The sequence below is a fragment of the Brachionichthys hirsutus genome, chromosome 8 (genome assembly GCF_040956055.1).
Source record: "Brachionichthys hirsutus isolate HB-005 chromosome 8, CSIRO-AGI_Bhir_v1, whole genome shotgun sequence".
NCBI lineage: Eukaryota > Metazoa > Chordata > Actinopteri > Lophiiformes > Brachionichthyidae > Brachionichthys > Brachionichthys hirsutus.
Window position 1 is genome coordinate 8,499,783 of NC_090904.1, and position 25,809 is coordinate 8,525,591.

At 47.5% G+C, this 25,809-nt stretch overlaps 1 protein-coding gene across 1 annotated transcript in view; it reads left to right on the forward strand.

Moving 5' to 3' along the window:
- cadpsa (Ca2+-dependent activator protein for secretion a) overlaps positions 1 to 25,809 on the forward strand; it is a 43,581-nt gene that overhangs the window by 5,716 nt on the left and 12,056 nt on the right. The window contains exons 4-27 of the mRNA XM_068742947.1: positions 1,785 to 1,865; positions 2,282 to 2,518; positions 3,304 to 3,425; positions 4,013 to 4,124; positions 4,482 to 4,621; positions 4,946 to 5,012; positions 7,810 to 7,918; positions 8,102 to 8,314; positions 9,611 to 9,747; positions 10,096 to 10,283; positions 10,551 to 10,715; positions 14,632 to 14,733; positions 14,815 to 14,878; positions 14,963 to 15,086; positions 18,397 to 18,503; positions 19,019 to 19,175; positions 21,076 to 21,217; positions 21,734 to 21,889; positions 22,013 to 22,160; positions 22,392 to 22,405; positions 23,465 to 23,540; positions 23,632 to 23,715; positions 24,155 to 24,187; positions 24,750 to 24,857. Coding sequence (XP_068599048.1) covers positions 1,785 to 1,865; positions 2,282 to 2,518; positions 3,304 to 3,425; positions 4,013 to 4,124; positions 4,482 to 4,621; positions 4,946 to 5,012; positions 7,810 to 7,918; positions 8,102 to 8,314; positions 9,611 to 9,747; positions 10,096 to 10,283; positions 10,551 to 10,715; positions 14,632 to 14,733; positions 14,815 to 14,878; positions 14,963 to 15,086; positions 18,397 to 18,503; positions 19,019 to 19,175; positions 21,076 to 21,217; positions 21,734 to 21,889; positions 22,013 to 22,160; positions 22,392 to 22,405; positions 23,465 to 23,540; positions 23,632 to 23,715; positions 24,155 to 24,187; positions 24,750 to 24,857 — 2,886 coding nt within the window. The remainder of the gene's footprint in view (positions 1 to 1,784; positions 1,866 to 2,281; positions 2,519 to 3,303; positions 3,426 to 4,012; positions 4,125 to 4,481; positions 4,622 to 4,945; positions 5,013 to 7,809; positions 7,919 to 8,101; positions 8,315 to 9,610; positions 9,748 to 10,095; positions 10,284 to 10,550; positions 10,716 to 14,631; positions 14,734 to 14,814; positions 14,879 to 14,962; positions 15,087 to 18,396; positions 18,504 to 19,018; positions 19,176 to 21,075; positions 21,218 to 21,733; positions 21,890 to 22,012; positions 22,161 to 22,391; positions 22,406 to 23,464; positions 23,541 to 23,631; positions 23,716 to 24,154; positions 24,188 to 24,749; positions 24,858 to 25,809) is intronic.

Here is a 25,809-nt window from a genome sequence, read left to right on the forward strand (position 1 = left end):
AGACAACCACCAATAGGACCAACAAAGAAGAGACGCATCCGTCTCCGTCTGCAGCTTCTGAAGGCAACATGTTGATGCTCTGATGACCGGATTGTCTGAACCACAGATACCGGAAGCCCGACCCAGAAGATGCACAGCTGTTTTATCTTGGTGGGGGCGTCTCGCTAATTACTGAGAAGATAAGACAAACATCTTGATGCAAAAGATTCTGCGTATCCAGGGAGACCGGGACCTGTGCCAACTGATCAGGGCGGAGTCTCCAAATCAGATCGAATGATTACTTTAGGTGGAAGAATACGCGATGATGACAGAGTGGACATAATGTGACTTCATGCAGTAGAAACATGCAGAGCATCAGACCAGCTGATCGGCTAGCAAACTGCGCACATCCCCATAAAGAGCAGCTAGGCTCCGCCCCCCTCTGATGGATGCTGCTCGGCCAGCAGTGATGGATTCAGCCCGGAGACAAATTCAATATCGGCTCATCATGGCGGAAATGTAGCGAGGGAGGAAGAGCGTCTCCTCTTTATCAGATGGGATCAGATATTAGGACTGAGAAAGAACAACACGCTGATTGGTCTGTGGATCAATAGATAAATACTGATCACCCCAAGGATGCTCCAGTTCGGTTTCCTCATGAAATCTGGAGAGCATCTTCTCTTCCTCACTCTGGTTAGACCAGGCATGGGCAAACTAAGGCCCGCGGGCCATATACGGCCCGTTGGGTCATTTAATCCGGCCCGCCGAATTTGTCCAAATTATATCATTAGATTACATTTTATGATAATTAAACATCATTCATTGTCCCTTTTCCCTGTAATTTGTACAATGAGCCTTGCATATTCCTGCTTTGCTACCTGTAAAAGGCCGATTAATTATGATCTGTGATTAATTAATCTAATTAATCTCTTTTTTAATCCCGAAACATTTCTAAGAAAAGCCCTCAATTTGAGGTATTTTCATTTAAATTCATTACATTATTGCGGCAGATCAAAGGATTTATTTACCGGTATAACAAACAGTAGCTTTATAAGGTAATTTATTGTTTGACTTGAATCAGAACATATTCAATTTTTAATTTTACCTGTTAACTGCTGCCAATCAATAATAACATAATCTTTAGGTTCATCAGTTTGTAGATGTGATTGATGAAGTCAGAGCCTCACCATCATCATCCTCTCCACACGTCACTGCTGACAAGCAGCGTTTTGATTGGACAGTTGTGGTCCGGCGTCACCCCTTGACCTTGATGATGTCATTCAGTAAACGTAAACAGAATATATGTTTACGTTTACTTTGTTGTTGTGCGAGCTCGTTTTAGGATTCAACCTGCCCTCACGTCCTGCACCATCTGCTGCTGCGATGATGATGATGATGATGGTGGTGGTGGCCAGAGGGTTGTTTATCTCCGTCTGATTGGTTTAAAGGCAGCGTGATTGATTGACCTGTGATTGGCTGCAGCAGCCTCCCCCTACGCTCTTTAAAACAGACTGGCTTTAATATCTTCTCATTAAACCTTAAACAACATCAAAGTACTGAAGGGGCTCTTAGCATTTGTATTGTCTCGGGTTTCCATGGTTACGGGTTGCAGGCTCGTCCTGTGAGCGGGATTTGTCCCTGATGAGGGTTTCCAAGGCGTAATTCGATAACTCTTCAATGAATCAATCACAGAAATTCACTTTCGCATCTAATTTTTGGGTGAATTTGAAGTTTGTTTCCGTTTCAGTTTTGAACGTTTATTTTTATTCAAATTACAGCTGAACTGTCTGCCTGTCTTTCTACAGCTGGACAACCCCGATGAACAGGCAGCACAGATCAGGAGAGAGCTGGACGGACGGCTGCAGATGGCCGACCAGATCGCTCGAGTAAGATGGACGGATGAGTGAAGGACGGATGAGTGATGGACGGATAATAATGGACAGATAATGATGGATAGATTAGGGATGGACAGATAAGGATGGACAGATAATGATGGACAGATAAGGATGGACAGATAATGATGGACAGATAATAATAGACAGATTAGGGATGGACAGATAATGATGGACAGATAAGGATGGACAGATAATGATGGACAGATTAGGGATGGACAGATAATGATGGACAGATGAGTGAAGGACGGATGATTGAAGGACGGATGAGTGATTGACAGATAATGGACGGATGAGTGATTAACAGATAATGGACAGATGAGTGAAGGATGCGTGATCGATGGACGAGGGATGGACAGATGAGTGGATCCTCCTCAGCGGTTCATCCTTTGTCCTCCCGTCTCCTGCAGTATGTTGGGAGGTTTCCCCGCTTCTCCTCCAGGGACATGGAGGCCATGTACATCGAGGAGCTGCGGTCCTCCGTCAACCTGCTGATGGCCAACCTGGAGAGCATGCCGGTGTCCAAGGGGGGGGAGTTCAAGCTGCAGAAGCTGAAACGGGGACACAACACCTCCATCATGGACATGGGACAGGAGGACGAGAACACGCTGTCCAAATCTGACGTGGTCCTGTCCTTCACCCTGGAGGTTGGTGGACCTGTTCAGACTCCATCCTGAGTCTTTCCTCCTCCTCCTCCTCCTCCTCCAGAGGGAGCAACCTTTCTCCTCCTGTTAGCAAACAGCGCTAGTTTAGGGTTTAGGACTCGGACAAACACCTACGAACAGCATACACTACATTGCTTTGTTTGTGTCTGGGTGTTTTGTCTTTCGGGTGGACCAGCGTCTGTCTCAGGGTGTTTTGTCTTTCGGGTGGACCAGCGTTTGTCTCAGGGTGTTTTGTCTTTCCGGTGGACCAGCTTCAGTCTCAGGGTGTTTTGACTTTCCGGTGGACCAGCGTCTGTCTCGGGGTGTTTTGTCTTTCTGGTGGACCAGCTTCAGTCTCAGGGTGTTTTGTCTTTCGGGTGGACCAGCGTCTGTCTCAGGGTGTTTTGTCTTTCCGGTGGACCAGCGTCTGTCTCAGGGTGTTTTGTCTTTCCGGTGGACCAGCGTCTGTCTCAGGGTGTTTTGTCTTTCCGGTGGACCAGCGTCTGTCTCAGGGTGTTTTGTCTTTCCGGTGGACCAGCGTCTGTCTCAGGGTGTTTTGTCTTTCTGGTGGACCAGCTTCAGTCTCAGGGTGTTTTGTCTTTCGGGTGGACCAGCGTCTGTCTCAGGGTGTTTTGTCTTTCTGGTGGACCAGCGTCTGTCTCAGGGTGTTTTGTCTTTCCGGTGGACCAGCGTCTGTCTCAGGGTGTTTTTTCTTTCGGGTGGACCAGCGTCTGTCTCAGGGTGTTTTGACTTGTTGCGTCTGAGACGTGTGTCTTTGTGTGTTGCAGGTCGTGATCCTGGAGGTCCAGGGTCTGAAGTCCTTGGCCCCGAACCGGATCGTTTACTGCACCATGGAGGTGGAGGGAGGACACAAACTCCAGACGGACCAGGCCGAGGCGTCCAAACCAACGTATGCACGTTAGCAGTCAGGCCACGCTGCCTCCTGCTGGCCAATGCATGTAACTCACAAATATCATCAGTAAACTAATGTTTTCTGAGGTCAGCCAGAAGGAGGGTCAAATAGAAGAGCTAAATCATTATAAATACATGACGGGATGTGATGAGCTCTTAGAGGATTTTGTTAAGTGTATTTTCTGATGGTGACGGCGGAGGATGGATCTGTCTGACCTCCCTGGATTCTTGTTTTACTAGAAAAACATCATTCTAAGTCTAGAGTTCTTATTCTTGGTCATATTATCTCCATTTTATGGATTTCTGTAATTTTTAATTTAGCTTCTTTTATACTAAATTGTTTTGTGAAATATGAATGTTGCATTAAATCATGCTGAGATTCCAGACTGCAGCTGATGACATCCAGCAGACACAGGCCACTACTTCCTGTTTATTTATTCACACTGAGCATGTCTTTAGTACGTTTATCCCATGCTACGCTAGGTGTCCTTGAAGAACAGTTGTCTACTGCTGCTGGAAACATGATTGTGAACTAAAAGAGTGAAGGTGTGACGATTGTGTGTGTGTGCGTGTCTGTGTGTGTAGATGGGGCACCCAGGGTGACTTCACTACCACCCAGCCCTTACCTGCTGTGAAGGTGAAGCTGCTCACTGAGAGTACCGGAGTGTTGGCTCTAGAAGATAAAGAGCTGGGGAAGGTAAGAAGAGACACGATCCAAAGGTTTAGTCGCCGGTTCCGGTCCGATGCGACCATCTGGAATCAGAATCAGAATGCCTTTATTATCATTGTAAAACTGTACAACAAAACTCAATTTACAACTCCTTCAGTGATGTAAAGATAAGTCACAACCATACAAACCAACTCACATACTGAATAATTAGGTAAACAACTAGTGACAGCTAAACGTGTTATAGCTGGCACTAACTAAAACAGGATGATCAGACTAAAAATGACCAAAGGAGGACGAGGACGTGAGACTCAGGATTTAAACCAGGTTAACAGCATTCTCCCGATTGGTCAGTTTAACCAACCTTCTTTGTGACGCCCCTCCCAGGTTGTGCTCCACCCGACCCCCAACTGCCCCAAACAGTCAGAGCTCCATAAGATGACGGTGTCCAAAGGCTGTCTGGACAGCGACCTCAGGATCAAACTGGCCATTCGCATGGACAAACCCCAGAACATGAAGCATTGTGGGTAAGGGACACGTTTATCCCAGGCGGGAGATTCAGGTAGTTTAAATCTGGTCACAGGTAATGAGGGACACACAAGCAGTCTGTGTTACGGTTCGTAGTTCTCCCTACCCCTACCGTAGGATGTTCTAGTACTTTTGGGCATGTAGTACATCCGGCCCAACAAAGTTCTGACCGAGGAACAAACGTCCAGTCAGAGACGGGTGTGGTACTGGTGTTCCACCACCAGAGGTCAGCACGTGCCCCTGCTTCCCCGTCAGGCTGAGCTCAGGTGGTTCGGACTTCGGAGGACAGAAGGCTTCACTGGTTCGCTGCTTTCATCCTGCAGGTATCTCTGGGCCATCGGGAAGAACGTGTGGAAGAGATGGAAGAAACGGTTCTTTGTTCTGGTCCAGGTGAGAATGCAGAACAGTCACACCTTTAGTCACAGCCCGGCACGTCAAGTTCTGTGCGAGGTGGCGACACCACCAGCATCCGTCCAAGCCGCTTTAGATGTCAATAAACTGATGATCAATAAATTCATTAGGGAGGACGCTTACAAATGATATTGTAAACAATTTTTTTAGCGGAAATTACGGTTTTAGAATGACATATTTCTGTGTTGCTCAATCTGTGTTTCTGTCTAAATAGAGAATTGTATTAAAAAAAAGAATCCTGACAAAATGAAAAGAGAAAAGGTTTTCATGATGTTTCTATAAATATCTTTATGACAAAAAATTTATAAATGGGTTTACATTTTAAACATTCAGTCAAAGTAGAGCAAATAAAAATAATGACTATGAATGTTATTTTAAGTCATTTAAAAAATGTATTCTTCTTTTATCTACTATTTTATTCAAATATTCCTGAATTATCTTCAGAGAATTAATTTCAAATCAAAACTATAAAAAATTCCTTTCACATTTTGGGTGAAATCATCTATTTTTGAAATTCTCGGTCACATTTTCAAACACATTGAAAATGTGAAATAAAAATTCTGCTGCCTCGTCTGTGTCATAAATAAATATGACAGATGTTTGCAACGTTATTATTAAAGTAATTTTTAATCAATCACACATTCTCTATGCATAAATATGAACACTTTTTTTATTATTACATTTATCATTCAATATCAAGAAATCAGCAGCCATTTTTTTAAATATAAAAAAGTATTTCTAATGAAATGTCGTTTTGTTTTCACTCGGTTTCTGGTTTAAACTCATTAAATAGACCAAACAACAAAAAGATAAAAGGTCATTCATTTCTAGAAGTTCTATCACAACTGACGGTCCAGTTCTGCTGGTCCAGAAGGATTTACATTTTTTAACCAGAACTGAAAATAAAACAGATCAAACACATGTTTGTCCTTCGTCACGGTGAGGAGGAGGAGGAGGAGGGTGTGATTGAGATGGGTCATTACTGAAAAATGATCACACTAAAACATCTGAGGGAATTGATTGATTGATTGATTGATTGATTGATTGATTTTTACTCTTTATTGTGTGAGGCTGTGCAGTGTCCGTAATCAATAACCAATAACCAACTAATTACTTCCTGTCCTCCTTCAATGAAATGCACACATGAAGAGGACCGTCATCAGTGATTGATTATTGATTATTATGCTGCTGTTCCATGAGTGGCTGCAGAGTCGTCCCTCTGCTGTAAGACGAATGACTTTTGTCAGGAGGTGGAGGGTTGGCGGTGGGGGCAGCAGCCATTTCCTGGTGGCTCTGTGTCGGGAGGTGGGTGTGGGGCTGTGTTGTGGGGGGGGGGCATGTCTCAGAGCTACGTGTTGACAGCGGATTGACAAAGTGGAGTGAACACTAGCTGGACTAACACTTGCAGCTAGAAAAGCCAGAGCGTCGCCAACTTGAAGCCGCTTACTCGCCTTCAGCTAAATATATAGCAAGTGACAAACACTGGTCAATACAGTGTGTGTGTGTGTGTGTGTGTGTGTGTGTTAGAGATGTTCTTTGCTCACGCTCCTTTTATCATTTGTCTTCTGTTGGAGACCAGAACTCCAGCAAAGCGTGTGCTGGTCAGGATTCCTCCTTTGAAAGAAGAATCCAGGAAAATGTGGAAACTGCACTTTAATCATGGAAGTAGATCCGGTTTAGCAACGTGTGTTTTTTGCGGCGCTGAACCGAAGCCAGCAGGACAAGCACTAACCTGGCTCTGATTGGTTGCTGTGGTCTGCCGCTGCTAACACAGGAGTAGCCATGCTATGCTAGCTGTAGCTGCCAGTCAAACCAGCCTGTCATCATCAATCACTGGGCTGGACCGGTCCGCCCTGCTGCCACCTCTGCTGCTGCAAGTGGCAGCTCTCCCTCCATCTGCAGCTGCAGCCGTGACAAACGAGATTCCCCGTGACAACGCTGATGACACCTGAGGCCACATAAAGCATGGACCGACTCTCCAGCAGCTCCTTGGCCTCCAGGACACCACATAAAGTACAGCCCCCCCCCCCCCCCCCCCACATCCCCCAAACAGCAGCTTCATCTCTGAGCTGTCAGTCAGGATGAAGGGATGGAGAGGAGAGGCGGTGGAGAGGAGAGGACCGTTACCGTCGTTTATGTTCACATCAGTACGGGAGGCGAATCACAACCAGCAGACGTCGTATCCCTCCGCCTTCACCGCTACATCCTGAACACCACCCTGGAAGTCTCCTCCGTCTGGAATCACATGTTCCTCATCAGTGATCCATTTTCCCTGAAGGATGAAGAAGCATCTGGACCTTTGATCAAAGTCTGAAGATGTTTCCTTTCCAAAATAAGAATCGGAATCAGAATAACTTTACAGCTATTGTCTAGGAAGTTGTTTCGGTGCAATCGTGCAACATGTAACAGGAAGTAACAACAAATAACAAAATGCAAGCGACAGCGCTATGCTATAGGGTATGCTACAGCGCTATGCTGTAGGGAATATTACAGCGCTATGCTGTAGGGCAGTGGTTCTCAACCTTTTTTCAGTGATGTACCCCCTGTGGACAGTTTTTTCATTCAAGTACCCCCCTAACTTGGGCAAAGAATTTTGGTAAAAAAAAAAAAAAAAAAGAGAGATAAAGATGTCCAATGCAGCAAGCACTATATCATCAATTTCCAATTTATATATTTTTTTATAACAGTTCAGAATATTGCTGGGAGGTAGTCCCAGATGCTGAACCACTTATACAGACCTTTGATGACTAAAGCGTTCCCCTCTCTGTTGGTCCAGGTGAGTCAGTACACCTTTGCCATGTGCAGCTACAGAGAGAAGAAGGCGGAGCCTGTCGAGCTGCTCCAGCTGGACGGCTACACTGTGGATTACACCGACCCACAACCAGGTACGGCAAAACACACCTGAGGAAGAATGAGCGCAGCGAGTCCATGAAGGAGGGGGGGGGGGGGGGGGGGATTCCAGCAACAGGCCATCCAATGAGACAGGGGTCTGTTTGACCAGCAGGGCCACTTGATTGGTCGGACGGGTCAAACGGCACCCATGAACTTCTTCTTCTTGTGTCCTGCAGGTCTGGACGGCGGTCGGACGTTCTTCAATGCTGTGAAAGAAGGCGACACCGTGATCTTTGCCAGCAACGACGAGCAGGACCGGATCCTGTGGGTCCAGGCCATGTACCGAGCCACCGGCCAGTCCCACAAACCGGTTCCCCCCACTCAGGTCCAGAAGCTGAACTCCAGGGGCGGGGCGGCGCCACAGCTTGATGCGCCTATATCTCAGTTCTGTGAGTTAGCTTATAGCCTGACAGCACACTGATGATGATGATGATGGCGCACTAAATTATTGGACTCTGGTTCAATAATAAGGGGAAATGATCAAATCTAAAGATCATCTCCTTCTTCCTCTTCCTCTTCCTCTTCCTCCTCCTCCTCCTCCGTTGGAGTCCTGCTGAGTCCCAGCAGTTGGTAATTACCAGCTTAAAAGAGGCAGGTCATTAATAAAACAGTGATCTGACGGTTACTGTCAGTTCACACCTGGATACAGCACCGTGCCCCCCCCCCCCCACGGAGCGGTGACTTCTGTCTATAATTATATATATACCCCTAACCCATTTTACCTGTTCCTATTTTTGATTTATGTTGGTGCTCACCCGGCTCACAGATCAGGTAGGAGGCCCACGGGTCGCTCAGAACCGGGTCTGATTAACATTAGAAGCATGTCAACACAGCCAGTGAGCCGGGCTACCGACCCGTTTAGAGTCTGAAGATTGCTTAAGATGCTTTCATTCCAGAGACCTTTGATCATTGGTTCCCCAGAGACTCTGAAGACCAGCTATCCTGAGGAATGTTCAGAGGAACCAGTGACTAGAACTGCTACTAGATGGTTCTGGTACCAGCTCTCCTGAGGGTCCTTTCAGGGGCATCTTACACTGATGCAGATTTCCATGAAGATCTTGATGCGTTTCGTGGTCCGATAAATGTGTTAGGCCATCAGGACCGGGTCTCTGCCTCCCAGTTTCTCTCTTCTGGATCTATAAATGAATAGCAGCCATCAATCATCGTTGGGGCTGTCCCTCCCCAGTCCAGATGGACGGGGGTGACTAATGTCACTGCATGTTACTGTCCAGCCTGCCGCCCAGTCACATCAAGCAGACCTGACAGGCCACCAGCTCCAGAACCAAAGGGGCAGCACAATGTCACCTTTTTAGATTTGTAGGGGGGCGGGCTCATGGAGGGGGCACCATCAGCGCCCAGCGTCCCGCTCTTTGTTTTCTTGGTTGATTGACAGCTGGGGTGCATCCGATGGGCAGAGAGGAGGACATTGGCTGTTTGATGGAGCTCGATATAACCTTCGCTCCCACAATCGACTGGATCGACGGGAACAAAGCGAGTAGTGTGCTTCTATAGTCGGAGGTGGACCCAACCAGGGACCATAGTGGTTCTGTATCCTGGTACTGGGTTGGGGGTAGAGTAACTGATGAGAGATGTTCTGCTCAGATGTTTCAGTGAAATGAACTCTTGATCCACCTGAACTCCTCCTTCTCTTTCCTTCTCTTCGGATGATAAATGTTTGTCTGCAGATGCCGATCGAGCCCAGAAGCACGGAATGGATGAGTTTATTTCAGCCAATCCGTGTAACTTCGACCACGGCTCGCTGTTTGAGCTGGTACAGCGCCTCACTCTGGACCACCGACTCAACGACTCCTACTCCTGTCTGGTACGCAAAGACTTCAGTCCGCTGTGGCTGACTGTACCTGACATCAACTTTTGATCTGACTTTTTGACATCAAATAGGACAAAGAATATTTCACAAAGACAAAATTCAAAAGACTAACTAAATTTGTAAAAAAAGAAATGTAAACAGTATTTCACAAAAATCACAACAACACACATCCTACCATGTGTCCAATACTTTCGGACTGATATGTCCACTAGAGGGCAGTGAGGAGTCAAGGCTTCTGACAGCATCGTAACTGGTGATGGTGGAGGACAATGTAATTACCTGTCCAGCAAGCTAGCTGGCTAGCTTCCAGTCCTGAATGCTATTTGTGTGTGTCGCCGACAGGGCTGGTTTAGTCCTGGTCAAGTGTTTGTCTTGGACGAGTACTGCGCTCGCTATGGCGTTCGAGGCTGTCATCGACATTTATGTTACCTGAGCGACCTGCTGGAGAGGGCGGAGAACGGCGCCATGATCGACCCCACCCTGCTGCACTACAGCTTTGCCTTCTGCGCCTCCCATGTCCACGGGAACAGGTAGGCATCCAGTACTTGGCCTGTCACGTGTTCCTCCGGTAGAACCACCCTCACCCTGATAGTAGACCAGTGAACGGTCCACACGAACACCTACCTGACGGAAGGACCCCACCCCCGTTTGTTCTGACTTGTCTGTTGATTTCCTCGGCATGCTGTGTGAACGCTCACTTTGCCTCTTTCTTTTCTCTCCTGTATACCCTCTTTACCTCCTCACCTTAATAAAACGACCTCCCTCCAATGTTCCTTAAACTCCTTACAAACACGTAGTCAGCTCGTGTCCGAGTTATTAGCCTGGCCCGTGTGCAAGGCCGAAGTCCACCTAAGCCTGTTCCCCTCCACCCCCGGGTACTCTGCTCACCGGAAAGAACTCGGGATCGTTGAGTTCATGAGGAAAAAGAACCCCAGAGCTCTGATTTACTCAGGAAGCCGAAGGTAAGTCCTACATGGTGCTGACGGTTGACCCACATGTGGGAAGGAAAACATCATCTTTGTCATTGTTGACTCACTGGGTCGTCATCAGAAGCACGGGTCACACTTATACGTCCTACACAGGTGAGGTCACACCTGTTCATTATGTCACACAAAGTTCTGGATATTGGTCTTTGTTCTTGGGGGGCGGAGCTTTCAGTTCTCAAGCTCCTTTATTGTGGAATCGCCCCCCTGATTGGGTTCGTGAGACAGACACCATCTCTATGCTCAAGAGTAGACTAAAGACTTTCCTTCTTAACAAAGCTTATAGTTAATCAATGCAATAATCAATATGTTGTCATAGGCCAGCACTGAACTCCTCCCTCTTCATCTGGTTATTCATGTTTTAAATATATGTCAGTAATCCCTCTCTCTTCCCAGTAGTCTCGTGCTCTCTCTCCCTCTGTTTGTCCCTCTTTCTGTCTCTCAGTCTGCAGGTCCTGTCCGTGGTGCTGCAGAACCTGGACCTGTGGCCTTCAACACTGATGTCCATATCGCTAGCATTAGCATGTATAGCTTTATGTAGCAGCTCTTTAGTCAGTATCTTGTTCAGCAGCCTTTATGTTACTTTATGTTTTTGTCTGCTCCTGCTCTCTGTCTCTCTATCACTCTCTCTCCCTTTCTCTGTTTTTGACTCTCCTCCTACCTGTCCTTGTCTCTGTCTCTCCTTCTCTGTCATTGTCTCTCTGTCTTTCTACCGCTGTCTCTCTCTCTCTTTCCTTCTCAACCCAGTCGGTCCAGACAGATGGCCATCCACTATGAGTCTTAGGTTCTGTCCAAGGTTTCTGCCTGTAAAAGGGACGTTTTTTTCTGGCCCCTGTCTCCAAAGTTCTTGCTCTTGTGGTCCAAGTTGGGTTTTGTCTTTCCCTGCAGGTCTTTTTCTGCTACACCTGCTTCTGATGTTTCTGGTTACTGATTTTTTTCCCTGGTGATTCTGGTCTTTGTTCCAGGCGGTTCTGGCTACTGGTCTTTTTCCTGGAGATTCTGGGTACTGGTCTTTGTTCCTGGGGGTTCTGCATACTGGTCTTTGTTCTTGGTGGTTCTGGATACTGGTTTTTGTTTCTGATGGTTCTGGGTCTTTGTTTCAGTATTTATTCAGTATCGGCCCCTGTCTAATCTGTCAGAATCAAACTCAAATGTCTGAAAGAGACGGACGAGAGACACTCTGGCTCCAGGGGCCTAGGGCTGCCTGTCCCCCCATCCGTCGTCCTCATCTCATCCTTCACTCGTTCATCAACCCATCCCTCCATCTGTCCTGCTGACAAATGTTGGACTAAATTTTCTGGTCAGTGTGGACAACATTCGCTCCGAGACAGAGGAGAGGGAAAGACATGTGGAGGGAGGTTCATCTCTCGCTCCTCAGGGATTTTAGCTGCTGCCAAAGGACAGAGTTCCGGACGATTATTCAAATTAAAATTTAATCCACGTGATTTTGTAGATTTTCTCCTCATGAATCCAAACTACCGTCCCCTCGTCTAAACTCATCACACGTTCCGTCAAACAAAGACCTGCTGCCGGTCCGCCGTTGTGCCTGCAGGTCGATTCATGACAGGTTGACAGGTTGTCATGTGTGACGGCCCAGCATCTACAACCCCGCTGCCCCAGCGCACCTCACCCAGACCCCCCCCCCACCCGGCCCCCAATCGGGCTCCTGTAGCCTGCTGGCCCCAAGCTGTTTCTGCATGAAGCTGCACTCAGTTGACCAGTCGCTGCTGGAGTGTCTGAAACAGACTTCTGTCCAAACTCAGAACCACCAAGTCCAAATATAAAAGAGCTTAAATAAATATTAGGTTTAAATCTAAATTAATTTCAATCTAAAGGTTTGGTAGAGACGGTGTTTAGTCTTTTCATTTGGTATAAACGTGACGAGATGTGTGGCAATACCTCCGCCTCATTGACGGACAGGTAACTGTACCTGTTTGATCTGTAGACAGGTAACAAGCAAAACCAGGAAATGACTGTGCCGACAGGAAGTGCATTCTGCAATTGGCCGCTATGAACAGAGTGAGGTTAACCGACCAAACAAAACTTTTATTCTGTGTGTTTCTCTACTGATCTCGCTCTCGGCGTCTTCTGCAGGTTCAACTGTGTGATGCTAACGTCTCCGTCCAACACTGATGGATCTTTGAGTGATGGTTTTTGGAGTGAATGTGTGAGAATGGGTGGGTGAATTAGTGAATGTGTGACTGAATGGGTGAATGAGTGAGTAAATGTGTTTGTGAATGGGTGTGTGAATGAGTGAATGTGTGACTGAATGGGTGAATGAGTGAGTAAATGTGTTTGTGAATGGGTGTGTGAATGAGTGAATGTGTGACTGAATGGGTGAATGAGTGAGTAAATGTGTTTGTGAATGGGTGTGTGAAGGAGTGAATGTGTGACTGAATGGGTGAATGAGTGAATGTGTGAATGAGAGAGTGAATGTGTGACTGAATGGGTGAATGAGTGAATGTGTGACGAATGGGTGAATGAGTGGATGTGTGAATAAATGGGTCAATGAGTGAGCGAATGTGTGAGAATGGGTGAATGTGTGAGTGAATGTGTGAATGAGTGAGTGAATGTGTGAGAATGGGTGAATGAGTGGATGTGTGAATAAATGGGTGAATGAGTGAGTGAATGTGTGAGAATGGGTGAATGTGTGAGTGAAGGTGTGAATGAGTGAGTGAATGTGTGAGAATGGGTTGGTGAATGAGTGAATGTGTGAGTGAATGTGTGAATGTGAGGCACTGTAAAGCACTTTTGACACCATGAAGGTGTAGATTAAGGTCTTATATTCAGAGTGTCATGCTTCCTGCTCCTCATCATCCTGTCATGGCCACCAGTCCAGTGCCTCTTCTGTCACATGCACTCTGCTCACACTCCACCCAGACCCAAGCACGTCAGAAACGATCAGCACATCACACACACACACACACACACACACTCACTCTCGCTATTGAAATATTTCAGTTTCCGAAACGCTAAAAAAGCTGCATTTTAAAGCTAAAGACTTCTAACTTTGGTTATCCATCATGGACTCAAATAAATGAGACCAAACGTGTGTGTGTGTGTGTGTCAGGATGTCAAATAGAGATTCCACTCATTTCCTACCACTGATTATTGTCTGGTCGCCGTGGCAGCGGACTAAGCCATGGCAATAGGGCGCAATTGAGCGCACTGTGGGGCAGCCTCAGTCTGCCCCAGCTGGGATAGCCACAGCTACAGCTGCCCCAGGTTCTACTACAAGGTTCTAGATTGTTCTTGGTATCTTTATACACCAACCATGAAAAGTAAAAGTGAATCAGAGTTGATGTGTATTTTTAGCTGATTTTTCAAGCCATTAATGGGTTGTAATGTTAAAATGTTATGTTTTATTGACCTCATTCTGGATCAGGACCAGAAGACATGTTTCACGTGCGTACGGACGGACAGACAAACAAACGCCGGCGATCACATGACCCCCACCTCGGTGGAGGTAATAACAATAATACCTATAAATAGTTTCCCATGCTGCACCCACCCCTTTGGGGAGGCGAAGCCTGAGCACGTGCAGTGGGACCCTTAAGATGATGCGTACATCTGGGCAGGGTGGAGGTAGAAAAAGCGGTTCTGATGTGCCAGTCGGTGGTGGACCAAGGTATCCGGGCCCGTAATGTCAAAAGTACTGGCTTGTTCATGCCGGTCCTTCTGGGGAAGGATCCGGGGGCCGGACCAGTGATCCTTTGGATGCACCAGCAGAATTGTCTGGGACACTCAGAGACTTCTGGGTGATGTCTCACTCCTCATGGAGGAGGTATAACTGCAGTTCCAGCCTGGTCCGCTGGTGGCGCTGTGACTCACTAGTGAACATGTCTTACTGGCTGACTGTTCGAGTCCAACATCTGTAAACACTGTTGTCTTTCAGGCCTGATGGCATCGGCACGGTGACGGTGGAGGAGAGGGAGCACTTTGAGGAGATCAAGGAGAGGCTCCGAGTTCTCCTGGAAAACCAAATCACACACTTCAGGTAGGACCAGATCCAGAGAGTGCCCCCTTACTGGAGTCCTCCTTCTGCGTTGGCGCTGAACAAAGGCCTGTTTTTTCACAGGTACTGCTTTCCATTCGGACGGCCAGAGGGGGCGCTTAAGGCCACTCTGTCGCTGCTGGAAAGGGTGAGCTAATGTTCCTCAGCGGCTGGAACACTTCCTGATTGTTCGTGTTTTCACCAGGAGGTTTACGGTTTGTCTCCTCTCCAGGTTCTGATGAAAGACATCGTCACTCCGGTTCCACAAGAGGAAGTGAAGGCTGTGATCCGGAGGTGCCTGGAGCAGGCGGCGCTGGTCAACTACCAACGCCTGTCAGAGTACGCCAAACTAGAAGGTGAATCACAGCTGAATTGTAGTTCTACTGCAGTACAAACACACTGGAGTGTTCTGGCCCGTTAGAACTCTGAACCCGTCTAGCATTTTTTTTTTACACAGGGTCTTTGTTTGAAGCATCGGTTTAAATTTGAACAATAAAACAACAGGAAGAATAACAAGAATTCCAATCAGGTCCACCAGTTGGAACACTTCCCATAACGGGTTCTGTTAAATAATGGAATACAAAAGAAATGTGGATCCATTTTTGGTCCAAACATTCCTTTGACCCAGAAGGGGTTCCAGTCATTTGACCCGGCAGGGATTCCAGTCCTTTGACCCAGCAGATTTTCCAGTCCTTTGACCCAGCAGAGGTTCCAGTCCTTTGACCCGGCAGAGGTTCCAGTCATTTGACCCGGCAGAGGTTCCAGTCATTTGACCCAGCAGAGGTTCCAGTCATTTGACCCAGCAGAGGTTCCAGTCCTTTGATCTGGCAGAGGTTCCACTCCTTTGACCCGGCAGAGGTTCCAGTCCTTTGATCTGGCAGAGGTTCCAGTCCTTTGACCCTGCAGAGGTTCCAGTCCTTTGATCCAGCAGGGGTTTGATTCCTTTGTCGTCCAGATCGGGTATCTCTGCAGGCAGACGGCACATTTTATTTGGAATACAACAACTTGCCACTTCGATGTCTCCCTTCACAGTTATTCCTGTTCGTGATTTGAAGTAACGTCTTTTCACTTCGTTGAAATGTTCAGGGAGTAAAAATGCATTCAACTCTTCATCCTTCATCCTCTGCCACCCTCTCTTCTGCTTGTCTGTCGGCTCTTTCTGCTTCTCATTCACTATATAGTACTACGATATACTACGATATTGCTAGTGGTACTATATAACTAGTACCACTATATTCGTAGTGAAATTCCGTTGTACATTGTGCAATGACAATAAAGTCCCTTCTATCCTACGAAGGGGATCATAGAACCGGAGAGAGTTTGGGAAACTCTAACAATACACGATCTGGTGCCTTCCTTTAGGTCTTAGCAGAACGGCCCCCGACACGCCCTACTTTGTGTCCGTCCTCTCTGACCCGGCTCTTCGCTTGCCTCGGTATCCTCCCTCTTTCTCTGTAGGGAAAAAGAGAGAGATGTACGAGCATCCCGTCTTCTGCTTGGCGTCTCAAGTGATGGATTTAACCATTCGTGAGTACCGTCTTCAGCCTCCTCCTTCGATTTCCTCTTCCAACCAGAATGCACGCCGACCACAACAACCACAAGTGTCGTCTGTTGTCGTCTGTCGTTTTAGTCTCTCTGAACATGGTGCGCTTGGTTTTGTTTTTCCGTCTGTCTGCGACTTGAATGCATTTTTACTTTGCTTGTCTGTAAGTCCTGTTCTGTGTTTACGACCTCGGTGCGTCCCATCAGGACACCTGTCGACGCAGGTTAGCCGAGATCGGCAGATTTACTTGCGTTGATGCTGCCGTGAACGGCTTGTGTACTTTTGTCCTTCTTTTTTTGAAAGTTCGAGGACGTACCGTCCAGGCTCCAGATTTATGTCCAATGTGTTGCTTCTGAAGAGACAATCTAACTTGTCCCTTATTTCTGACTCCTCTCTTCCATGACTTCTGCTCCTGTCTCTACTGAATGTTTCTTCTCTCCCACCCTCTACCTGAACGTTTCCCCACCTCTGTCCACCTTCTCTGAGTCCTTGGAACCTGTTCCTTTAAATAGTGGTAACTGTGACTAGTGGAGAAAGCTCAGAAGGACCCAGGTGACGTTCTGTATGTGTAAATTCTTCTGTTAGCCCATTCCTGCCAGCTGACACCCACACCTCCATGGAGGTATCACACCTTTCCTGATACCCGTCGCTGCTCTGGAAACTTGCAGAACGAGTTTCAGGAAGGTTTTTCCCATCGATAGTGATGCCTCCCCCTCCCTCCCCCTCCCTGGCGTGGTTTTCACTGCACTGAGTTCTCAGAATGGAGATGGAACCTTGTTTGAGACTGATCGGCTCATAAAACACCGTCAAATTAAGAAAATGAGTGGATGACAAAGGAGATGGTTTGAAAACCGACAGTGAAAATCACTTCTTTTCTGCATGGAAGAAAGTGTTTTGCATGCAGGTGGCGTCGATAAAGTTTTTTAATTGAAGAAACTTTTTAAGAATGAAGTCAAACAGATCATGTGTTTAGAGCCACAGAACCACAGCTCTGTTTCTACATGTCAGTGAAGCTTCATTGACCTGATGCAGCCACAGATACAGTTTTAAATCCATCATAAAGTGGCTTTAAAATTGCATTTCATCTCAAGGTGACGTAACCTCTTCACTCCACCCTGGTTTGGTGTGAAGGATGGCATGTCGACATTCAAACGGCTGTAGCTCCGGAACCAGTGGAACTGTACACCGCCAAGGCAGTCCACGTCCTCCATCAAGGCCCTTAAACCCAGCAGTCCCCTGGTTGGCTGATCCCCATCATGTGACTCCTGGGCCTTGAAAACCTGCCCTAGAATTTGGACCACGTCGGTCTCATATTAGCTTCATAGAAGAACTAGATTATACTGGTGGTGGTTTCTTTTTTCTTCAGGACCCAGATCAGGGCGTTTCGGAGATAAGAGTCTTGCCTTAGAAGTCCAGTCCGTTGGAACCGCCGCTCGATGGCGTTCCATGATGACTCTTCTCCACGCCACTAAAACAAACCACAACAGCAGAGCAGCATCTAGCATCGTGGGTTCTGTCCAGCCACCATTCCCGTTACATGGCGTTTGATCTCGTCTTCTTCTCGGAGACTACAGAGACGAACACAACATGTCCACCACGTGATGCATGATGCGTGTTCAGTGTTCATGCCGTTGACATCGTCATCGTCGCCTCTTGCTTTGTTCAGAGCTCTTTCATGACACATCGCCGCGTCCTCATATGTAAATGTAGACAGTACAACTGGGGCTGGGTTAGAACACGTGTTTGTTAGAGCACGCAACCAATTAGGATTCAAGCCAGCCAAAATCACTGCAAGCCCAGAGGGTGTGATGCCCAACCCTACTTGTACTCTATGATGTCATGTCTGTGCCTTTAATATGACCATGAGGTTGTCCCAGTGGTTCAGGATGAGGCTATAAACTGGACTAAGGATCTCTTTTGAGGCTACAGCTATATCCAAAAGTTGTGAGTGAACTAAAACTTCAAGCGCCAGTGTATGAGAGCAGGCAGGATAACATGCATGACTTTTCTACAAACTAGTTAACGTAGACGAAGCGCAGGATTCTGTTTTATACGCCTGGATGCATGAATACAGTTTCAGACGGACTCCGCTCAGACGCTGACCTTTGACCTTTGCGCTCCAGAGAATGTAGGGAGGCTTGAGACCCCTGCCAAAAAGCTGGAGGACAACATCCGCCTGGCTGAGCTGGTGATCGAGGTGCTTCAGCAGAACGAGGAGCATCACGCTGAGGTCAGTTCACCTGCGTGCATCACATGGATGAGGGCTGGTGATTGGCTGAAAGAGCAGCGGCGATGAAACTGAAAGGTATTATAACGCATATTTCGTCAGTGAAATCTACACACAGCGGTACGTATTTCACCACTTTTTGTTTTTTGGGAAACTGAGCTTCCACTGCAGAGCAACTTGGAGCGAGCGCTGTACTTCCTCTACCGGAGATGCACCGCGTAGCGTTACTACGTATATTTGATCCTGCGTTTGCTCCGGTGACCTTTCACACTGCTCGCGGGACTGACGAAAAGAAGCAGGGTTTTCTTGCAAGCGAACCGAGACCCACGTTTTCAGGTGGACTTGTTTGATCCTCTCCAGAGTTCGGATGCGCTTTCACACCTGCCCAAACGGAGCGGACCATCTGAGGAAAGGAACTCTGGTCCGTTTAAAGGGGACCAAACAGACTCTCTAAACCTTTACCGGAGGGAACTTTAAGTATCCAATGTTTGATGGGCTTTCCCTCACTCTCTCTGAAGGCCTTCGCCTGGTGGTCAGACCTGATGGTGGAGCATGCTGAGACCTTCCTGTGCCTCTACTCAGCCGATATGGACGCGGCCCTCGAGGTTCAGCCTCCAGACAGCTGGGACAGCTTCCCCCTCTTCCAGCTGCTCAACGACTTCCTGAGGACGGACTGTGAGTGAGGAGTCATGATCCAGAACGAATTCTGCGTTGCTGTGGAGGGAGTGAAGGAGCTGAAGGCAGCTGCCTTAGTGGAGGGCTTATCAGCGAAGACGTGTTCAGACACATGGACAGAGGACTCTCTGAGGTCCAACAGCTTGTCTTATGTCCACTCAAATCCAAACAGTTAGGCCGAGATGAAGTTAAATGCAGAATCGATGTTAAATCCACATTTTATGAAATGTTTTTTTTAGTAGGAGAATTCTCTGTCACACTATTTTACCAAATGTTAGAGATTAATTCTGACTGAATGACGATGTCATGCTACAAGATGAAGCTTCATTGATTCTGTGTAAATGAACAATAAGCATTCACACAGTGAAACAGTCCAGGTTCACACAGTGAAACAGTCTGGAGCACGTAGCCGTCCTCCTGGTAAGAATCGTCAATGGTTAAAATCACCCAGTCTTTTGGGTGAGTCGGTACTTTTTGAGGTTTTCATTTGTTTCGTGACACCAGGTGAAAACAGGCAGCGATCCCAGCGTCACCGGTGGACATGTGGGACGGCGCTCGTTTTCATTAGCGGGGCAACGCCCACAGTAATCCATTTGATGGTAAAATGTCCCTGAAACATCTCTGTTAAGTCGTTTCTGTGAGACGCGGGCTTGTGTCCTGCAGCGTCGCTACTTAACTGCGACTGCAGTCGATCATGTCTCTAATGAACTGTATGTCAATGCCTGCAGGATCGCCGTGGCGCTGTCTGACGTCCTCAGAGGAAACGCTCCACGTCCACAGAGCCGCATCGCTCTGCAGGGCGCTAATTGCCCCTGAGGAACGTTACCTCCTTTCACGTCGTCAGCCGGGAGTCAAGGAGACGGCAGAGCGCCGTCCACTCATTCAGATTGCTTCTTATGCTCACTTGCTAGTGTCGCTACATTCCTGACCTCTTTAATTTGCTCTGTACCTTCAGTTACTGCTAAAAAAAAATAGCAACGCTACAGCAACCAGTACTCAACGGAGGGAATGTCTGTCTGTCTGATGGTCATGATGACATCATCATGTCCCTTCCATCCCTTTTGATTTAAATGGAAGACACAGTAAAATGACTATCCTCTTAGGACCAGGCTGGTGCCCCCTCTGTTCGCATAGTGTAACAACACTCCAGTACAACGCGCCATCGTCTCCTACAGAAGGTCATCTGCTCTATTGCCCCACAGCGGTGCACTTTTGGCGCAGTAAATAGCCTTAGCACCAGACAGACACCAACGCTGTGCTGCCATTGGACGAGTTAATGAGGTCTAAAGCAGCGGCAGGCGGGTGGCGGCGAGCCCTGCAAGCACACTCCTGGACACAACACATCCAAGTGGACAGCAGCCGCTCAAGTGGCTAATTGGAGGAATGGCAACCGGGGAACACAACAAACATCGCACCTACTGTGTACCATCGACCTTGACTCCAACACACACACGCTCAGAGGCGGAGTCTAAACAAAGGCACGCCGCACGGAGCCGTGAGGCTTGGCATTAGCACACACACTGGCCTCCATTTTATCTCCCGTGGTCTTTGTCAGGGTTGCCTTTTTACCAGTCGGGAGCAGGTTTGTTCTGCAAGCCTGTCAGAAAGATGCTTCAGGTTTCAGACAGAAAGCTTCAGCGAGCTGTTGGGATCTTAATCAGGTGTGAAGTGTTCAGGCGTCTATAGATTCAGGATTGTATTTCTATGTGCATCCGTCAGGTCAGATTTTTGTGCTGCACTCGTCAGTAAAAAAATGTAATCGGAATGATCCGACAGCCGGACTCTTATTTAACCACCCAAAGAAGTTGAGGGTCACCAGGACTGGTGTCGTCCAACCACCGTGACACCGACTCTCAATGAGCTGCTGTGTTCTCAGGTGCCTCCTCCGTGTCCTCCTCAGACAACCTCTGCAACGGAAAGTTCCACAAACACCTGCAGGACCTGTACGCCCCCCTGGTGGTGAGGTACGTGGACCTGATGGAGTCGTCCATAGCTCAGTCCATCCACAGAGGATTCGAAAGGGAATCCTGGGAGCCCGTCAAGTAAGGACTCCTTCGTTTAATGTTCCTCTTTAAGCTGATGTTCTTTACAGGGCAGAGCCTCCAACAGTTAAAGGTCACGAAACCGTCGGGTCGTCTTTATGTGAACTGAACACCTAACCCGAACCCATGCAATACTATTTTTCAAACCACACCCGGTACCGAAACCTCACCTGGTACCAAAACCACACCTGGCACAGAGAAAAAACGTCCAAATCTAGAGTTCTCCCGTCGATTTTAATCTTCATCTCTTGCTTCTTCCTCACTGTCCTCACGTCGTTCCTGGCCCTGTGGTTCAGACTGTAAAGGCTGAACGGAGGAGCTGCTAAAAGATCGCTGCCATATTAAACAATAGCAGTGAGCTGGGTGCTGCAGCCGTTTCACGTCACTCCCAGAATGCTTTGCAACGTAAACAAAAAATCATGAAAACATCACACTGCAGTGTGAACGCAGCCTGAGAGACACGGAACAGGAATCCCGGCTTTGAACTTGAAGCCGCTGCTGTTTTTGAACCTGCAGTAACGGATCGGGAACGTCGGAGGATCTTTTCTGGAAGCTGGATGCTCTGCAGACCTTCATCAGGGATCTCCACTGGCCGGAGGAGGAGTTTGGGAAACACCTGGAGACCCGACTCAAGCTGATGTCCAGCGACATGATCGAGTCCTGCGTGAAACGGTTAAGAATGAAACTACACTTCCCTTTACGAGGAAGTGAAGACTTCCTGATTAGCTGTCATCAACCTGCCGGATAATAACATAATGCAGACTACTTTAACATGCTTCCCTTTCCTGTCTGAAGGACACGAGCAGCCTTCGAGGCCAAGCTGCAGAGGAGCAGCCGGGCCACGGAGTTCCGCGTGCCGCAGTCCATCTGCACCATGTTCAACGTCATGGTGGACGCCAGGGCCCAGTCGGCCAAGCTGTGTGCCATGGACCCGGGACAGGAGGTAGGAGGGAGGCGCCTGCCTAGAAACTGAGAGGCCTGCTTTCAGGCTCCGCCTCAATCTGACTCTTCCTGGACACCGTACTTTTGAAACCTCCAATATTGAACCGATGGTGATTGTTTCCATTGTGAAAGGCTGCTGGTTGCACCGCGGCTCGTTTGCTGCGGGGCACGTGTTGCGTGCTCCGTGCCACCGCCATCGCTCGGCTGCTGCTTCTGCTCCGTCTTGTGAAAGTTTGTTGGAGACTGCGAAAGGGTGGCTCTGAATTCAATTGAAATCTCACCATCCTATTCCCAGTTGTATAATTAGTCATCAGTTTTCCCTGTCTGTCTTCCTTCACTTTATTGTTTGCCCCATTAGCATATGTGTCGATGCTATTGAATATACATGGGGCAGAAGTGAGACATCTCGTATTTCACAGAATCTGAGACTGATACCAATTACTGACAATGAATTAATTATTACTGCGAAGTCCTCCACTGTTCTGTTGCTGCCACCAGTCTAAACAAAAGGATTCCTCGCAGTGACGGCGTCTCTGGGTTTCCATGACAGCAGGAGGACCAATCGCTATAGGAACTTCCTCAGTGGGCTCTGCTCCTCGTGGAGGACTGGATCAGGACGGACACGCCTCCTTTGTCCGATCTCATTCCTCATCTTCCAAATTTCAAATTAAAATATTGTGAGAATAACCAGTATTTGTTTGGGTAATTTGTACTAAAAATACATTTAAATACTAGAAAATCACTCGTCCCCCTCCTAACTGGATCTACACCGTCCACATGGTGATCTGGATCAGCACCAAAAGGTTCTAGATTGTTCTTGGTATCTTTATACACCAACCATGAAAAGTCAATGGAATCAGAGTTGATGTGCATTTTTAACTGATTCTTGAATCCATAAATGGGTTTTAATGTTAAAATGTAATATTTTTTTCCTGACCTCATTCTGGATCAGAACCAGAAGACATGTTTCATGATGGTTCATATCAGAAAATACGGATGTTGTTTGTATCCAGACTATCCGGATCTAAGTTAGACCAAGACCCATCTGCAGATTTTATTCAACAGGATCCATCCAGCACTTTTTGGAGGTCTTGTTTTTACCGTGCTGGCCTGGCCTGTTGTAGTTTAGCCTAGCTCAGCACAGCGTTCCCACTAAGCCAGGCTTAGACCCGGCATCGATCAGCTTACCGGAGGACAGTCACCACCACACAGTAATTAAAAGATTGATCTTAATTTCAGCAGAGACAGCGTCTCCCTTTCCTATAACTCCATACAGAGAGAGTAAAATGTTTCTCCTCCTCCGTAGAGACAGTACCATTCCCAAATCGACAATCTCATCGAGGAGACGGTGAAGGAGATGATAACTCTGCTGGTGGCCAAGGTACAGACACGCTGCATACACGTATACGTTTTCATATAAGGGAAATGGACACGAAGGCAGCCTGCTCATTCCGTGTCCCGTCTTCTCTCAGTTTGTGGTGATTTTAGAGAGTGTGTTAGCCAAGCTCTCGAGATACGACGAGGGAACGCTCTTCTCCTCCTTCTTATCGTTCACAGTGAGTATCACACCTTTCTGTTCGTCAACCAGCAGGAAACGGTGAGATGTCAGAACGTGTAACTGTGAAACTTCAAATGTAAAATGTTAAGAAAAGTACCTTTGAAGAATATTCCTGCTTTTCCTACAAAAGCTGCGACAGAGGCTGAATCGTCTCGCTGCCGTCTAAAGACTGACTCCTGTCTGATGATCTCAGGACATGCTGCATTTTGAAACTTCTTTAATGTTCAGTTTGACCTTTTTCAAATCCAACCTGGGGACAAAATATCTTAACTCCTCGGCTGGTTTCCCAGAATCACAAAGCCAGCTTATTTGTCACTGCATGAGTCACCGTTGCAGTTGAGCGGGCAGGAAGCTACAGGCTGCCCAGGCTAGCCGTGAAACCGCGCTGAAACAGCTGGAGAGCTCTGCTCACCCTCTTCCCTCTGCTTTATGTCCAGGTGAAAGCGGCCTCAAAGTACGTTGATGTTCCTGTAAGTCAGACTTTTTCTACCTTTATGTGTTTGTATGTGAAGTTACGTCTTCGTCGTTCATCGTTCACGTCTGGTTCTAATTGTGGCCCAAGGCTAAAAGTTCTTGTTTACCTGGTTTACCTGACTGCCTGAAAGCATCCGAGAAGTTACTGTGTCTGTCGGCCTTGAGCAAAAAACTCACCAGGACATGAAAGTCACTAGCTTCAGACTGCTAGCCAGTGTTAGCCACGGATATAAACGATGGTTTCAATACATTCCAATACGACCAAAATAGACAGGAAATGACCTGAAGGTCATTCAAACAAACACAAACCAGCAACATAGACAACATAATACATCACATTCATACACAAAGACTCACAATGATGAGACAGACTGCTGGTTACACACTAGTGGGGCACGGATTGGCTCTGCCATCATCACATTTTCATCCATTTGAACTATTGATTGGCTCTGATGTAGAGACTCCACCCTCATTGACATGTCCTAATTATCCTGACGTCGTGCTCCTCTGGGTTTTCCTTCTTTTTTTATCCTCTGTTTGTTTTCCCATCCCGCACAGAAGCCGGGAATGGACATCGCCGACGGTTACGTGACGTTCGTTCGACATTCCCAGGACATGCTGCGGGAGAAGGTGAATGAGGAGGTGTACGTGGAGAGATTATTTGATGTAAGTAAGACACAGCAAAGGTGTCAATCGCTGCTCCTACGACTTCATGCTTGTTTTACCTGTTTTAACATTCTGATGCTAACCCTACTTTAGCATGAGTGTCCTACAAATGTAAACAACTTGATGATCTACTACTACTGTACTGTCTTCTCGTCCCGTGACACCGTTAGCCCTCTTTAAGTGACACCAAAACAATCAGTAAGTCTGAGCCTCCTCTGAGGCTCAAACAATCCCCCAACGTGATTGGTGGTTGCCGAGGCGTTGCTGCCGTTGTTTACTCGTCTGCATCATGGCGGCTGAAGAGCCGATGTAGAGGAGAGATTATCCTCTTCCTCAGTTAGCAATGAAGAGTTAATCAACTGAGAAAGGGACACAAAGGATGAGTTGGTCCATGTTTCCAGCCCCCACCTCGGGACTCGTCGTCTCCGCAGACACTCTCAGAGGTTCTCCGGACTTTTGGATCTTTGGTCCTGCTTGAAGCCACAGAGCAGCTGATCCGGTTCTGACCGTTTTAAATGTGCACATCCACGTCACATGGGGGGTAAGACCTCCATCTGAACCGGGGAGTCCATGCTGCGCTGGGAGAAGAGAGTAATCTGAAATCACAGATTACTAATCTGTGATTTCAGATTACTCTCTTAGGTCCAGGGAACAAACATGTTTCTCTCAACCCAACCATTCTTCGTTTTACTCTTACTGACTTACTTGCTCGTGTTCTTAGCGTTAGCGCTCTAATCGCACAGAAGCGGAGAAGTTTCTTTCCCGGACTTCCGGCTGCTCACAGACAAAGTTTGAAGTACTTTTTTCATCTGAAATGCGGAGCCCTCTGATTGGTTGTGGCTCTGAAGTCACTTCCTGCTCCTGCAGAGTGAGCAGTGTTCGCCTCTTTCCCTCCATGCCTCGCTGCTGAATCCAGCCTGGAGGCGCGAGCCGTCTCCTGTCGTCTTCCTCT